Consider the following 16,713-nt stretch of genomic DNA (forward strand, 5'->3'; position numbering starts at 1 on the left):
AGAGAGAGAGAAAGTGGCGTTAACAATGCAAGTAAGGAGTAGGGAGACATCGGTGCACCCCGAGGGGAGAAGTACAAGAGTTGTGCTCATCAGGAATCATCCCTAACGGGGCCGTGTGATTCACAAACAGATCGGGAAATCCCTTAAGTATCTAGGAAGTGGAAAGTCAAGCTCAGGAGGATGGATAACAGGAAACTCCCAGGAGTCTAGTGCAAACCAGCAGGAAAGCAGCATATTGTTCCAAAGTGAGTCTGCACACGCAATGCCTCTAGGAGTAAAGCAGTAAAACTGCCCATATGGAATGTTGGCCGTCGGCCACAATTCCGGAAGAAGACCTGCCAAAGTGTACTGAGGATGAAAAACGTAGATTGTCCCTAATGCTGCAGGCCAAACAGCCTTGGAACGGCAACACTAGGAAGAGTGCTAGAAAAAGTCTATGCTTTTGTTTGTACTAAGAGCTATGGCAGCACATCTCCAACTTCATGTGTGCCTTTTTAAAAAAAAAAAAAATTATGTTTACTTATTTTTGAAAGAAAGACAGAGCATGAGCCGGGGAGGGGCAGAGAGAGAGGGAGATACAGAATCCAAAGCAGGCTCTAGGCTCTGAGCTGTCAGCACAGAACTCAAGGACCTTGAGATCATGACTTGAGCTGAAGTCAGACACTTAACTGACTGAGCCACCCATGTTTCCCCACGTGCAGTTCTAATCGCCATCTAAAGAAAGACCAGAGCCAGGTATGTTTGCGAATACTGTATGCAGTATACAGTGTATCTATCAGAACCATCCACTTGATGGTGGGCTGGGCCTTCGAATCAATGACAAGACTGACAATGAGCCATTCTTGGTGGAGACAAGTTGCTAGTGCAGTTGACTGATTGGTAGTGTAGAAGGTACAGCAAAAACTTTAAAGTGAAATGCACTATTGGCCTATCATTTTTTGTTTAAAAAATTGTACTTTTAAAGTAAAAATTTTATTTTAATATTTTCCCTTTTAATGTAGAGCAGGAACACAATGCATAATACATGCTTTCCTCTTTTTTTCCCACTATTTGGTTTTTAGCAGAATGGAATATATTCTATTTTTTTAGGCCAATCAGCCGGAAGCTTTTGCCAATACAAACTTTACTTTCCTATTTAGCTTGAGGTCAAAAACTACCCAATTAAATTGCTATGCTGGTGCATAATTAACACCTTGAAAGGTATTTAAGACAATCAGAAAATTAGCAAAAGTGCAAACTGAAATTGCTTTATAAATCAAGGTTTCCTTAAATCTTTTATTTCCCTTATACTTTGTTTTTTCACTCTGAAAACTTCCAAATTTTCCTAAGAGGTAACCAATTAAAATGGAAACAAGAGGGGCGCCTGGGTGGCTCAGTTATTTAAGCATCTGACTCTTGTTTTCAGCTCAGGTCATGATCTCACGGTTCATGAGATTGAGCTCCATGTTGGGGTCTGTGCTGGCAGGATGGAGCCTGCTTGGGATTCTCTCTCTCTCTCACCCTCCTACCCTCCCCCCTTCAAAATAAATAAATAAACATTTTAAAAATATTAAAAAATGGAAATAAGAAAACACCCTTTAGTTAAAATATATACAGAGATTTGTAGAGTGTCTGTCTTAAAAACATACATTACTTTAAGGTTTGACTCATTCATCATAGTAAAAAGTGACTAGCCATTACACTGGGCTTTTTCATGACCTCAAAAAGAGAGAAACTGATTTCTTTTAACTAAGAAGGTATTAGTTTTAGGGAAAAGTTGTCTGGGAGGGAAAATCTGCTTTCAGACAAGAAGGAAAAACAACAAATAGATATTGATAGGTCTGAGATGCTAGGCTGAATTCAGAACAGGATGTAAATTTTCTCCAAGTTGCCAAGTGAGTTTCCCGTTTGAAATTAGAGAATCTCATGATAAATTTTAAGTCCTTGAAAGTGAGATTTGGATTCTGACTCTATTTGGAACAGGCTGATGGAATTATTTTTCTATTTGAGAGCACAGAAACCAGAAACTCTTCTTTTACCAACATATTTCACAAAAACATTTGGTAAGCATTTCGATGAGCACAGAACTCAACTTTCTCTTTCTCGCACATTTTGGTAGCTTAATTAACGGAGAAAATTGTTTCCTCCTCTTTCTTCCAAAACATGCCTCTATCGTAACTCATTTCTTTATCTGGGCGTCATTTTGTTCATATGGATCACTCATTTCATAACTCAACAATTATTTATTGACCATGTCTCACAGGTTGGGGATCTAATGATGAATAAGGTATGGCTCCCACCCTCAGTTTGCTCATAGTTTATTGGAGAAAAAGAATCAAAACTCACTAATATATTTTTTAGAGTTTATTTATTTTGAAAGAGACAGAGACAGTGGGAGAGGGGCAAATAGAGAGGAAGAGAGAGAGAAGCCCAAGCAGGCTCCGTACTGTCAGTACAAAGCCCAGTGAGGGGCTTGAACTCACGAACTGTGAGACTGTGACCTGAGCTGAAGTCAGACACCTAACGACAGAGCTCTCAGGCACCCCGACACCGGTTAGTTTTAATACAGCATGTTTTTCAGAGGGTAGGGACCTCACCCCACTCATCTTTCATCCCCAGCCTATCATGGCACCCAGTGCAAAGCAAGCTCTTAATATACGTTAGTTAAGTTAATGGATGCACACGTGAAAAGAATTTTTTTTTTTCGATTTACCACTTAAGTTTTATATTGAGAAATACTAAAATGCTTGAGAAAAATCATGAAGATTGGCCTTACAGTCCCTAATATTAGGTTGTGCGGTCATGTGACACCTTGAATTTGGAAGTAAGCACATACATAATTACTCTTATTTGGGGGATGATGAAGTTAACATGTGCACAGATAGAAATCCCTTAATTGGCTGTGGCATCTCTTTGGCCTTCCCATCACGTTAGCAAAACATTTGGGGAAAGAATTCGTCATAACACCTGGCCACGCGAGTTTGCCAGGAGTTTCTCCAGCATGGAAGGAGGCAATACTGTGGACATATCTCCTTTACCCCTATGAAACTCTTTTTGCCACTCACGCAAAGTATAAGTCTGACATAAAGGCAAGTGACATTAAGAATGTTCATTTTATCTACAGTTGTGGAAATTCTTTAGAGAGAGTCTATTTTCGTGACAAGCAGGAACCTTGAAACAAAGTATTTTCTACTAGAACAAAATTTTAGCGATTAGAGGAGAATGTTCTGTGGAAGTCTTGAGTTTAAGACGTGGTACGAAAGAAAATCACCAAGCAAACACTATGTTAAATATCTAGTTCTAGCCGTATAGACAATAAAAAGAAAAAAGAACGTTTGGTTTTATAGACCTCGTCTCTTTTTCCTTTGCTCTCACACAACCACACAGCCTCAAATGTGAACCATCCATTTCACTGGTGCGCAGAGAAAGGGCTGTGTACTTTGTACCACATCTTGCATTAAACATCAAAATTATTTTTTAAACTCAAAAGGCAGACGGATTTGGGCAGAGTTCCAGAATATTTTATATCGACGAGTCTGAAATAGTGCTGTGGTACCTTTCATAGCATTGGAGGGGGTGTGTGGGGAAGCTCAGGAGTGGGAATGGATGTTCAAATGGCTCAGCAAGGTGCAATATGTCAAACAGAGGATTCTGTATTCTCTGTGAAAGACTATTATATGATAGATTTGGAATTCTAGATGGCTGTCATAAAACTGACTCTAAATCTACAATGTAGTATGTGTTAAGTCCAAATATTTCCTTCACATACACTCTGTCAGACATGTCTGAGTACCACAAACTGGAAAGGTTAGGAATGTGGGCATCATAAAACTATCCTGTAAAAGCTGGGTAAGTTTGGGGGGAAAAGTACCTTAATTTCTCATTTAAAAATGTAACAGAAAGCATGAATACAGCTGAACTTACACTGATGCCTGAAACAAATAATTCTTTTTCCCCACTGACCTCACCTAGTGTGACACTGTATTACTTACACGCTATGTAACCTCCACATGTCCCAGCCATATCGCTTACTCAACCTGAAAAGTTATAATCCCTTAGTGCCCAACCAGTAGGACTGTGGGCAAACAAATGGTATTAGCTATTACTACAATGAGTAATATGATTACTAATTACATTAGTACATAATCACTATTAGTATATATAATTACTGATTACATTAGCATATTATTACTATCATTGGAGAACTGGCTTTAAGAATATAGCGTGACACCTGAGAAGAGGAACACCACCATTCTTTTTAATCTTTATCCTTGTCCTCCTATGAGATTTGCATGGCTGAATATATGTGAAAATAACATTTGCTAAAAACAAGGCCACTGTCACCTAATCTACCTTAGGAAGAATTTCCCTAAGAAAGAAGATTCTAGTGAATTGAAATGAGATTAAGTCAACAGACTAAAGTTGTTGTTCATGTTTCCCAAGAAATGAAGAAGGGAGTACGAGAACTACAGGGAAGTCTTTTGTGAAAATAGGATACTCCCACACTAGTAGTCACAGCCATCTGTTTTCTTCTCTTGTGGAACAGAAGTAAAAATAGAGGGTATAAATCTAGGTGACAGAGCAAACCTGGACTCCCTAGTCTTGGTAATATATTAGAGATTAAGGAGGACTTAGTTTCAGAAAAAGAATGAAAAGAAATTAGTGTGTTGAGCTAAGAAAAGTCAATCTTTGATCTTTATTCATTCATTCATTCATTTGTAGATTCATTATGAGCTGGACATTGTCTCAGGTGCTGTGGATACAAAGAGTAAGCCATGGTCCCACTGTATAGTAGCTTGTGGGAGGCAGTCATATAAATAGGAAGACATGCACCATAAAAGAATAACAAAATCATTTGAAAGGAACAGTAGGACCTGGGGAAGAGGGGGGTCAACTCAGCCATGAGAGGTGAAGGGCTTCACAGAGGATCAGTTTGTGACCCCATCTCTTTGAAAGGTCAATATAGACTTTTAAGAATTAGTGTCAAGGTCACAATTATACCTCAATAAAGCTGTTGAAAAAAATTATTGTCATCTTGTAACTTTCTGCCATGTTGTTTTTCTTTTGTTACTCTCAGTTTTCCCAAAAAATAATAGTTAACAGTGGGAAGAAAAGCTGCCTCCAGGTTGTTAGCAAATAAGGGAAAGAGGCAGGCTAATTCCTGGGGTGTGCAGAAGAAAAGAGATGAGATACAGAGACTGGCTCTGGCTGTTTTCTAATTCTTCTTCACTCTCAGTCCCTCATCCCCGATTTTGACGCCTTTCCCACCCTTCCCAGGTACACCTGTCATTTTCCTAGGGACTCTGGAGGAGACAGTGTCTGGGATGGAAAGGTCTGCTTAGAAGTTGATTGGTCATCGACCACTGGTTGACTCTTGCTAGGATACAGCCACTTTTAGGAGGAAAGTCAGGAAAAACAAACATCTTCTAGACTCAAGGGACTGATATTCAGAGACAGAATGGCAAACAAAAGCATAGTCTCTGGGCATGAATCCTAGCTCCTAACATTCTAGAAATCATCCTACATCTGTAGCAATGCACTCTATCTTCTAAGAGGCTGAGTTGGTGGAGAAACCTTGCAACCAGGAAGCTAGCTGTGGTCTGCAGTGAGCATGTCTGGGGGAGGACTGAGACGCAGGTGTTTCTCTGGGGAGAGAAGGGAAAGAGTGATATTTTGGGGGAGGTATGGTTGCGAGAAGGCAAGTCTGGTTCTCAAGGATACAGGCAAGTGCAGTGGGCTTTGAACCTCATTTCAGGTTACCATATTCATGGAAGACTCCACCAGCTGGGTCTGGTGAATTTGAAGGCATTGCCAAAATAATGACCAAGTTTCTCTGAATGCAAGTTCTTATTTTCAGTCTTCGTGAATTTAAATTGCTATACTGTCCTTCCTTCAAAAAAAAGATACACACATATATAATCTCTTTAGAATGCAAGTTTAAATTTTTATTTTAGACTTTTTTTGGTTTTTTTTTAAATGTTCATTCAAATTACAGCAAATGAGAAAATCTCCCAAATGTTTCAGTGATTCTGTAAGAGCAACAGCATATCCTTGATGTACTAGGCTCATTCACGTCTACCAAAATGCAGAAGGCTCCCTTAAATGCTTGGGTTCTGTCGTGGGATAGGTGGTAGGAAGCAACATCAGATTTCCATACTGGATCTCATTTGGAGAAACAGGAGTTTACTATTATAAGAAATTGAATTGAACATTCATTTTATTCTTAAGTTTCGCTTCTTACATTCACTTTTAAGTGAATATTTCCGGTTATAGTCTCTTTCCAGCTACTGATACTTCCTTATGGCTCACATCCCACATCGTCTAGATTTTCAAAAGCCATCAGATGGAAGTTTGAGAATCAGCAGAACTGCCTATACTCATTTGCAATGCCAAAACAGAGAAGGCAGAAGCATCTGTAGACTGGGGTCTCTATACGGATGTGTCTGTAAATCTGTAAAATGAGATTTCTCTATGTGGATGTTTTAAAAAATCTACTATAATGAGATTACTGAAAGTATACATCAGGGCCCTTTTTATCTGTAAGGAGAGTAAGAACCAAACAGACATTCCATGTGAACGTTCACGTTGATGGCTCCTGACCTTGGGATAGTCCTTAAGCTTAGCATTCATCAACCTTGAAATGATTATCAGTAGCTGCTTAGAGAACATCTACAGCCCTACTTTTTAAAAGTGATCTTCCCAATATTTCTAAACAGAAGTGAAAAATCTAACTCTATTGTATATTTCTCATGTTATGAGAAATACTGAGATATGATATGTCATATAAAATATGAGACATGTATATAACTCTAACATATTTCACAAGGTCCTCCTTCCTTAATGTTAATCTGGCCCAGTTTCTATATTTATGGAGTGGATACAAATTATTTTTTTATCTTTGATTCCTTATGAATCCTCCAGCAATACTCTAAGATCTGGCAAGAATTCTATTTCTCTTTTTACAGTCTCCGTTGTTCCACTTATAACAAATAAGCCCCCTGCAGACTAGTGGCAAGTCTGAAAGCTTCTGTGCTCTTGTCAAGGGGGGAGGATGGAAATGCCATTACATTAATTCCATAGCCTGGCTCCATTCTGTCACCTGTCATGTGGAACCATAGCCTTCTCTACCTGCCTGCCACTTGGTTACCATAGTGATTAGGCCAAAGCAGTACATCAGTTCTGAAGTCCGCACAGGCTAAGCATGGGATCTATCAAGCCAGACTGCTTGTTTCAGAACTGTTTATTTCAAGTCGAGAATTACTCAAAATTTAAACATCATGAGACAATACTCTACACAGGTCAAACCAAGCACGGATAATTCTGTTACCACTCTAGGTTGTAAAGTGACAGCTGGTAGCTTTCGTGAGCGGCATAATAACGTTAGCCTGGCTGGAACATCTCCAGTGCCAGGCTTAGATATTCCCAAGCATTGGCCAGACAATGAGACTAAGCAAAATCTTTTGAGAGTCTTAAAATGTGATTGCTGAAAGGTCAAGTTAGCAATTTTCCATTTTAATATTCAAAACCAGTAGTAAAAGTGGGGATGCTGATACCACATCTAGACTAAAGGCAATCAGCCAAAGACCTTTTGAAATCTTAGGCTGATAAAGTAATTCAGGGGAGTTTTTACAGTTCACAAGGCTGCCACATATGCCTTGGAAAAGAAATCTTAGCTGAATACCTAAATCCCTACTCTGCCACTAACATGCTGAGAGACACTGGTCAAGGGACAGCCTCTTTGTGCTTCAGGTCCTTCATCTGTAAAATGAGAGATTTGGAAGAACAGTCTTTAATATTTCAACCAGCTCTGAAATTCTCTCATTCTATGAGACAAAATTATAAGATAACGAGGCTGAGATTTAATTATCATGTGCGGAAGGCATTACATTGCTTTATGTGGCACATTATTGACTGATCCATTTAATGCAAGCCATGGCTCCTTTCACTAGGCTGATCAAGAAACCCTCTTCAATCTCTCTGTTTGCTCTAGGATCCTGTTATGACACCTCAGAAACACTGTCTTAGGCAATCTGCAAAGAAGAGAGTTGAAAATATCCTTCCACTGCACGCTTCATTAAACTGCTCCACAGGCATGCCATCGCGCGACACTTTCAAGCATCTGTAGCTTTTAGGAAGCATGGGATGACAAAGGTCAGCATACAAAATAACAATTGTCCTCAATTTTCTATGGCACTTTTTTACTGTTTTTTTCCCTCATGGCATTTAAAATTTATGTTAAACACAGACAGATTTAATTGAGATAAGTTTCTGATCAAGAAAAAGAGGCAGCCAGCTACTCTAGAAAATCATTTGGAATAGACCAAGAAGGACAAGAGGAGGGAGAGACCAAACATGCAGAGAGGAACGGCTATTCAGAGGGAGCTTACGGATCAAAGGCTGCCAGCAGGAAGTTAAGCAGGAGGCTGATGGACTGTTCCACCTGGATTTGGTGAGTGGTTGGCATCCGTTTGTTGAGCTGGTAGAAAATGGTGGAAAGCACAGCCTCCAAGCGGGCCACACTGAGTTCTATGTTAGGGTCCAGGTTGTTCAGAGCATTTTCCCGCAACGCTTCTATGACGTTCCAAATGTCCACCAGGTGCACTACATACAATTAAAGCAGAGTGAACACATCAGCCCAAAATGCAGGGAAAGGTAAACTCATTATTTTACACGTACCATCTGTCCTATTTTGTCAATGCACCTCAAAGTCCTCAATATGAGTTCAACTCTTGTAGGGGTTGACATAAGTAAATGTACATAGACAGTGCATGATCTCAAAGACTTGATGTACCGTGTATAATACAAGGAAATTATTTCCTGAAAACCACAGTAGATAGTTACTTCTAATCTTCAGCGTGACCCTTGAAATGCAGCTACTATCTTTACGTTACATATGAGAAACTGAGGACCAGGGAAGTTAACTGACAAATGCAAAGGTCCAAGGCCAGTCAGTGGCAAAACTGGTATTCAAATCCACGTCTATCCACGTCATTTTCAAAAAACACTGAAATAAAAACTGTTGACATACAACATCGTGTATGTGTAACTTCAAGGTATACAACATATTGATTTGATAGATTTATATATTGCAATGTGATTACCACCCTAGCATTAGCTAACACATCATGTCCCAGAATTATAATTTCTTTTTTTGTGGTGAGAACATTTAAGATCTAGTTTCTTAGCAACTTTGAAGTATATGGCACTTGTGATTAAAATTAACAAGTCTCTCTGGCTTTAAAGCATTTTCCCACTGTACACACCGACCCCTTGAAAGAAAGAGACATAAAACCAGCACTTAAATTCTAGCATTCGAAAAGATATCAAACCTGCGTTTATTTAAAATATTTTAATTTATTTATATATTTTTCATAGTATAAGGTTTGAAATAAAAAAAGAAAAAGTTAAGGAACATGGGAAGACAGGCAGGGGAAAAAGGAAAAGTTATCAGCAGAATTAAGTCACGGATCACTTATTTAACCTGGTCAAGAACAGCTTCTTGGCTACATTATTGACTAACTCACAGAACTTAAGTCATGGTTATTTTCACTAGTGTCAAGAATTCCATTTCTATTTCTTCCCTGGTCATGCTCAAGCCTTGTTATAACACCCCAGAAAGCATTGCCACAATCAGGACAGTGATCGTCTCCATCCCAATGGAACCAACCATTTCCTCTGGTTCCTTTTAATCCAGCCCACTCCTCACCCCAGGCAACCACAGATATACTTTCCAAAATGGTTTTCCAGGATTCTAGATAGCTGGAATCATGCGGTACGTACTTTTATTTTGTCTGGATCCTTCTACTTGGTATAATTACTTTGAGAGTCATCCGCGTTGTTGCATGTATTAATAGTTTGTTCCTTAATATTGTTGAATAGCATTCTGTTCGTGGATAGATCACAATTTGGTTTTCAACTCACCTGTTGATAGACACTTGAGTTGTTTCAGTTTGGGGTTATTATGAATGAAGTTCATAATATGAACAGCCACGTACAAATGTTTGTATAGACATAAGCTCCATTTCTCTTGGTAAATACTTGGAAATGAAATGGGCTAGGTTGTATGGTTGGTATATGTTGAATGTTTGAGAAACTCCCCAGGTGTGTTCCAATATAGTTGTGGTATTTCACATCTACATCAACAACATATGAGAATTCCAGTGTCCCCACAACTTCGCCATATTTAAGGTTCACTTTTCATCATGCTTTTGCTCTTGAAACTAAATATGTTGTCTTTCTCAATGAAATACACACTTAGGTTTCAGTTCCTGAAAAATGTGCACTCCACGTATGCGTTTCTACATACTTGTAAGTTTTAGTTTCCTGCTTCTTTACTCATTTCTGACACTATATTAAAAAAACACTAACATGTATTGAACTTCTGGACTTGGGAGTCCAAATGAGCACTGGACTTGAAGTCCAAAGACCGAGGTCTAAATACGGCCCTTCTACTTCAAGTGCATGCCCTCACAGCCTTGAAGACATAGAGCTTCATTGTCCCCATCTACAGAGTGAGGACAGTGTTCCTTACATGGGAAAAATCATGAAGTCAAAAGTGGTAATGCCTGACACACAGGACAATATGTTGCACTTGAACAAAGGTACAATGTGAATCATGTAAAACTAAAAAAAAAACCAGAATAAAACAACTTTCCTGCATATCTCTTATTTGGGACAGAAGAATACAAATCACTTTCTAACTGAAATACTTACATACCTATTAGGTTTGGATAAATTCAGACTTATGGGATTCCAAATTTATAACCTTCTCTGTATGTCCTACAAGGAAATTATTTGTATTTCTTAATGCTATTTATCCAATTTTTCAAGTCAGTATCCAAGGTACTTCCAGGTAGACGGCATCTATAAGTTTTTGTTTGTTTGTTTGTTTAATTAACTTCTTGAGGAATTAAATTAATTTCTGCAGGAACTGGGTTCCTATAATTATTCCCTTTATGTTTGATGTACAGATCCTCTGGATCTAGTCCTTGGGGATACGTCTGGGTGCAGGATGCAAAGATGTTATTCCTACCTCAAGGAACTAACAGGTGGGGATTTGGACATGACTCACAATTACACAGATAATCAGAAATGATGACCTATTGTGGTGGACAGGGTGCTACATACAAAATGGGATTATGAGATGGTCGTGAAGGGCCCAGAGGAATAAGATAAGGCTGGAGGAGTACTGTGGCTATGGCAAATCTTTTGGCCTTTACACTAAAAGTATGAAGACACAGGTGTTAAATAGAGTGACACACTCAGAAATGCAGCTGAAAACTATCATTTCGGACAGTAAGGGCAAAAAGCAGTGGAGGTGGACAGGCATGCACGGGGGAAGTGGCTGGAGCCTGTTACCGTCATCACAGCAGAGATGATGGTCTTTTTGCATAGGGATGGGGGTACACAGAAAACTGTAATCATGCACACTATAATACTTATTTTCCAAGAGTGGCAAAAGACAGATTTTGCAGTCACAAAGATTGAAGTTTCACCCCTGGCTCTACTAATAATTATAAAACTGTGGGCAAGTTACTCCTCCTCTATATACTTTACTGTTTCCTTTCTAGAAATGAGGAGAATACCATCCAGAGACAGTTATAGCGAGGAGAAAAGAGAAAATGTATACACGGGTGCTGGTCACAGAGCTTGGCACATAGATGATAACTACTAGTGTTAAGATAATTAAACACCTTCTGATCTATAGCCATGCTACGCCATTATCAACTTACAAGGTCTGTGAATCCAAACTCAACTTTCAGCCCAGTGCCCCCAAATTCGATAAGTTAATTAACATGTAATTTTGAGCATATATCGTGTTGGCCATGCAAAAGAAGGCCAAACTACATCTCAGCCCCAAAGACAGATAATATTTAGTTTAACTGTCGTTACGTTCTCAGTTAGTGGAGTTTGAATCGGTTTTACCGTGTTTGATAATTAGAGACTTGGTGAGGAAGGCCCTCTTTCATAAAGACTTATCAGAAATTTTATTCCATTGGTAACTTCTTTGGGAGTTGCAGATTACAGTGCAGAATAGTGCAGGTTCCTGGATGGTAGGTTGGGTTTCGACTGGCTTCTCCTATCGACTATCCATGTGACCTTGAGCAAATCACTTAATGTCCTTAAGTTTCAGTTTCCACATCTGTAAGATGGGGACAACAAGAGTTGCTCCACTGCAGGGTTATTGGGGGGATCAAATGAGACAATCCATAGAAAGCACTTAACTCAGTGCTCAGTGCATAGAAGTATTTAATATCTATTAATTATTATTAAAAGGTATCACAAGGCTTCTGCTTAATGAAGTAGGAGCACTAAGAAATGTGCTAAGTTTAGAGTCATAAGGAAGCTATTAGGAAGTCTGTTTTAAAAGTCTGACAGTTGTATAAAGATGTTTACTCTTGAGCCATCAAAATCACTTTGGAAAATGGACATTTAGGTTTTGCAGTGATGAGTGAATACCACTAGATGGCACTGTGCGCACTTTGCTAAATAGCCATCAAGCTTTAACTGTCCTTCACAGAGCACCTGCTATTAAGCACAGATGAGACGAAGTGGGTTTCCTCATCTATAAAACTGCATCCATTTTATACTAATATACTAGATAAGGCAACAGTTTGTATAATAAAATTATTTGGTTAACATTAACCATATCAAAAATAAACGTGTTCTTAACGGTAGTATTTAGTACTTCATAGAATCTTAAAAATAATATTGTTAATTTTGGACATTATTAATACCTAAAAGTTTGTATTCATAAATAAATGGAAATATACAAAGCTTCAGCAGTTTGTTTTAAATTCAGGCAATCTTAAGTAGAAAAGGGCTTGGTCCGAGGCAGGGGTGTGGGGGGAAGTGTTTGTATGTGGCTAGAGAGGAGTTTGCTATTCTCAAGTGATGTTTCTTATCTGTTGCTGATGTTACACTATTTTTTTTTTTTTTAGGAAATGAACTTTTTTTTAAACACTTATTTATTTTTTGAGAGACAGAGAGCATAAGCAGGGGAGGGGCAGAGAGAGAGAGGGAGTCACAGAATCTGAAGCAGGCTCCAGGCTCTGAGTGGTCAGCACACAGCCCAATGCCGGGCTCGAACTCACTAGCCATGAGATCATGACCTGAGCTGAAGTTGGAGGCCTAACTGACCGAGCCACCCAGGCACCCCAGAAAAGAACTCTTTAGCTCACTGTTAGCAATGACTTAAATCCAAGTATCTCTGGGAAAAGTGCAAAAATACCAAACTCATTTATATCTAGGTAGAAATGACTGATGTCATAAACTTTATTAGAAGTAGGAGAATCATATAAATAGGGGAAAAGATGGAAGAGAGTGTACAGAAAGTGTAGGAATATCAAAAAAAACACCAACTTTAGGATGTAGTCTGTTTCATTATTTAGTCCAGGGCTGGCCTTACCTGGACCACATCACAGAGATTGGGTCCAGGTCAGTGAATCTAAGCACGGCACCTTTTTTTTTTTTTTTTTTTTTTAAAGCATGTAGCGATCTCAAAATTCCCAAGCCCACATTATACCACTTACTGATTTCAAAATTTAGGAAGGTGGGAAAAGCGTTTCCTAAAGCTCTCCAGGTGATTCTGATAATCACAGATTTAGAAACCTTTAGGTGGCTTTCAAAGGGCTTCCAGCTGGGGAAGGTCAACAAACAATCATAGCGACTTAACTCCGGTCCTTTTGGTGTCGTGGCTTTTAACAATGGCTGCACACTGGAATCACCTACAAGGTTGTAAAATAGCTCCCTGGTGCTGCCTCAGCTGGTCCAGGACCATACTTGGAGTCACAAGGCATTAGGCTTATTAGAAATGCAGAATCTTAGGGCCCCACCCCAGAACCAGAAACTGCATTTTAACATCCCCAGGCAGTTTAAGTATGACAGGCATGCTGACAGTCAGTGGTTCTCTGTCCTTTGGCATTAAGACAGCCTGCTACGTTCTCATAGGTTGTGAAGTGTGTTACAAGGAGCTGATAACTATAAGTTAACTTATGCAGTTTAAGAATGATTTATGGGGTGCCTGGGTGGCTCAGTCACTTGAATGTCTGGGTCTTGATTTTGGCTCAGGTCATGATCCCAGGGTCGTGGGATAGAGCCCCGTGTTGGGCACTGCGCTGAGCATGGAGCCTGCTTGGGATTCTCTCTCTCCGTCCACCCCTCTCCCTGGTTTACACACACACACACACACACACACACACACACACACAATCTCTCTCTCTCTCTCTCTCTCTCTCTCAAAAAAGAATGATTTATATAATCATGTATATATACATTGTTTTAGAGGGGGTGTGATTCACTTCTATAAGAAGGTCACTCATTGCATCATGATGTGCTTTCTTGCCTGGGAGAAAAGTAAATTGCAGTTATGCTGGGAATTGATATAACCTGTTGATATACCACTGGGGATACACACACACACACACACACACACACACACACACACACACACACCCTCTAGTGTGTAGACAGGGGTGTGTATGTGTGTATATGTACGCTCATGCACATACCCTCTCAACCCCCACCCACCTTACTTAAAGTGACGGTAACTGTTGTCTGAGGCTTTGTTAGGATTCGGTTTCCAATCTCTGAGACAAGCAGGTGCAAGCAGGGAGAATTCTGATGTTGACTTACTCATCAAACCCCATCGCAAAGGGGGTAGGTTCTTTCTCCTGAAACCAATTCTTCCCTCCCCAGATCTAAGTTTCCTGACTTTCAGGAAAATTCCCCAGCAGGAATTTCCCATTGTGACCACTCTGTAGATTAGGAGAACCGAGTTCAGGTGCTTTTTCCGATTAGGTTATACTGCAGGTTTGAAGTGTCGAACTGTGTTCATTCACATAGTGGATTATTAAAATATGTTTGTAGGCTTATAGGAGAGTTCATTATGGAGATCCATTCACTTAGTTTTCCAATAAAATTCTGATGCCCTTAGCACTAAGAGGAGCACACACGGAAGCATTGAGATTTTCCTAGGACAGCTCTCACATGCCAAGTCTCAGTCAGTATTCGAAATGCCAACTAGATTTAAGTAAGAATGCTTTCGAGGAGCCTCCCATGTGGGTCAGACTGCCACATGGGCAGGGTGCGAGGAGGTGGAGAGAAGAACATGTCCCCTTGTGAGTGTCAGGAACAACTTCAGGTTCCTCTTCAAACTCATTGTCTCAGCCAGGCGAAAACCAGCCTTCTATCTTAGCCTTCCATTAGAGAGACTAACAACTTCATTCATAAGTATTTATTCAGCCCTTATTATGTTTCAGTATTCTTCTGCATTCTAGAATTAGAGTCAAGAAGACAGGCAGGTCCCTGAGCACACAGAACTTACAGGTGGTGGAGAACAGAGGGACCCAGCAAGGAGCATGGCGTAGGCAACAACTATCTAGTTTCTCTTACAGAGAAAAATGGGCTTAGAGATCGTGGACTTGGATTCAAGTGTTTCTTCATGCACAACAGGAATAATAATATCAAACTTTCTTATAGGTGTTCTGGGGCACAACAGAAATTACATGGAAAAGAGTAAACTCTGAAGCACCATCTATAGTTTAGGCATTATTCTTATTTTTGAGAGAAAACAGGCATTGACATTTACTTTCATAATCCGATAAAACTATAACCTCCCAAGTCTTTCAATTCTTTGCTCCACTTTGTCAGTGATAAAGATGTTTGTCCCTTAATATAAGATTTCTTCTTTATTTTTGAGAGAGAGAGAGAGAGAGTGCGAGTGGGGGAAAGGCAGAGAAAGAGGGAGACACAGAATCTAAAGCAGGCTCCAGGCTCTGAACTGTCAGCGCAGAGCCCAATGTGGGGCTCAAACTCCTGAGCCGTGAGATCATGACTTGAGCGGAAGTTGGACACTTAACTGAGCCACCCAGGTGCCCCTCAGGTTTGTTTTCCTCTTAACAGGTGTGATGATAGAAATCTGTAAGAGACTGTACCAGAGTGATGACTAGTTTAGTTGACTTCCAGATCAACTACTCATCTTGAAATTCAGAAAGCCTCAGCTCATGAGAAGAAAAGAATATGTCAACGTGTCACTAACTTATCATACATCTATTGCACATACAGGCATTAACATACAGAGGGAGACGGCCATATGCTTATACATCCAGAGCTGGGAAAGGAAGCAAGAAATGAGATTCCATCACGTTTTGAAAAGAAATGAAATCCAACCAGTAATTTTAAACATTCTACGATACGTTATGCTTGATGTTAGAGGGGACTAAACAAAATACGAGAGCCTGGGATTGTAATTCCCACGGGCAGAGACATGTTCAGATGGCCTAACCGAACATCAGGATGAGACACTCTGTCATCAAAGGGCCACATCCATAGAACAGATTAAAAAACAAAACAAAACAAAACACTACTGGAGTTCAAAATACAGTGATGCTATGCAGGCTGGAAACTTTGGAAAGGTGTAGAGGAGGAAGAGGTAGGGCTCGAGTTGGTTTCTGAATCACAGCAGGATCTGACACATAAAGATGAGTTGGGGAGGATACTCCGGGAAGAAGATGATCTAGTGACTGAGAGCAGAGAACAATGAAGGAAGAAGGCGCAACCAGGTCTTGCACTGACCTGACTGGGCCAGTAGAGTTTACATGCTGAGTGTACTGGGAAGCAGGGTCTGTCACTTTGTAACCTTTCCTATTGTTCATTATTTGACACTTGTCTAATTTTTCAGTGAGCAAACAGATCGAGAATTTGCATCCCGTGAAGTTTCATACTAAGTTTCAT

General features: G+C 39.8%; 1 protein-coding gene across 30 annotated transcripts in view; it reads right to left on the bottom strand.

Annotated features, from left to right (window-relative positions):
* Positions 1 to 16,713, bottom strand: part of DTNA (dystrobrevin alpha) — a 359,115-nt gene that overhangs the window by 89,736 nt on the left and 252,666 nt on the right. For all 30 annotated transcript variants that reach the window (XR_009250990.1, XM_058692367.1, XM_058692382.1 and 27 more), the window contains one exon: positions 8,367 to 8,580. Coding sequence is in view for 29 of the 30 variants with exons in the window: in XM_058692367.1 (XP_058548350.1) it covers positions 8,367 to 8,580 (214 nt within the window). In the remaining variant the exon portion in view is untranslated. The remainder of the gene's footprint in view (positions 1 to 8,366; positions 8,581 to 16,713) is intronic.

This window comes from Neofelis nebulosa, chromosome 11 (assembly GCF_028018385.1).
Source record: "Neofelis nebulosa isolate mNeoNeb1 chromosome 11, mNeoNeb1.pri, whole genome shotgun sequence".
Taxonomy (NCBI): Eukaryota; Metazoa; Chordata; class Mammalia; order Carnivora; family Felidae; genus Neofelis; species Neofelis nebulosa.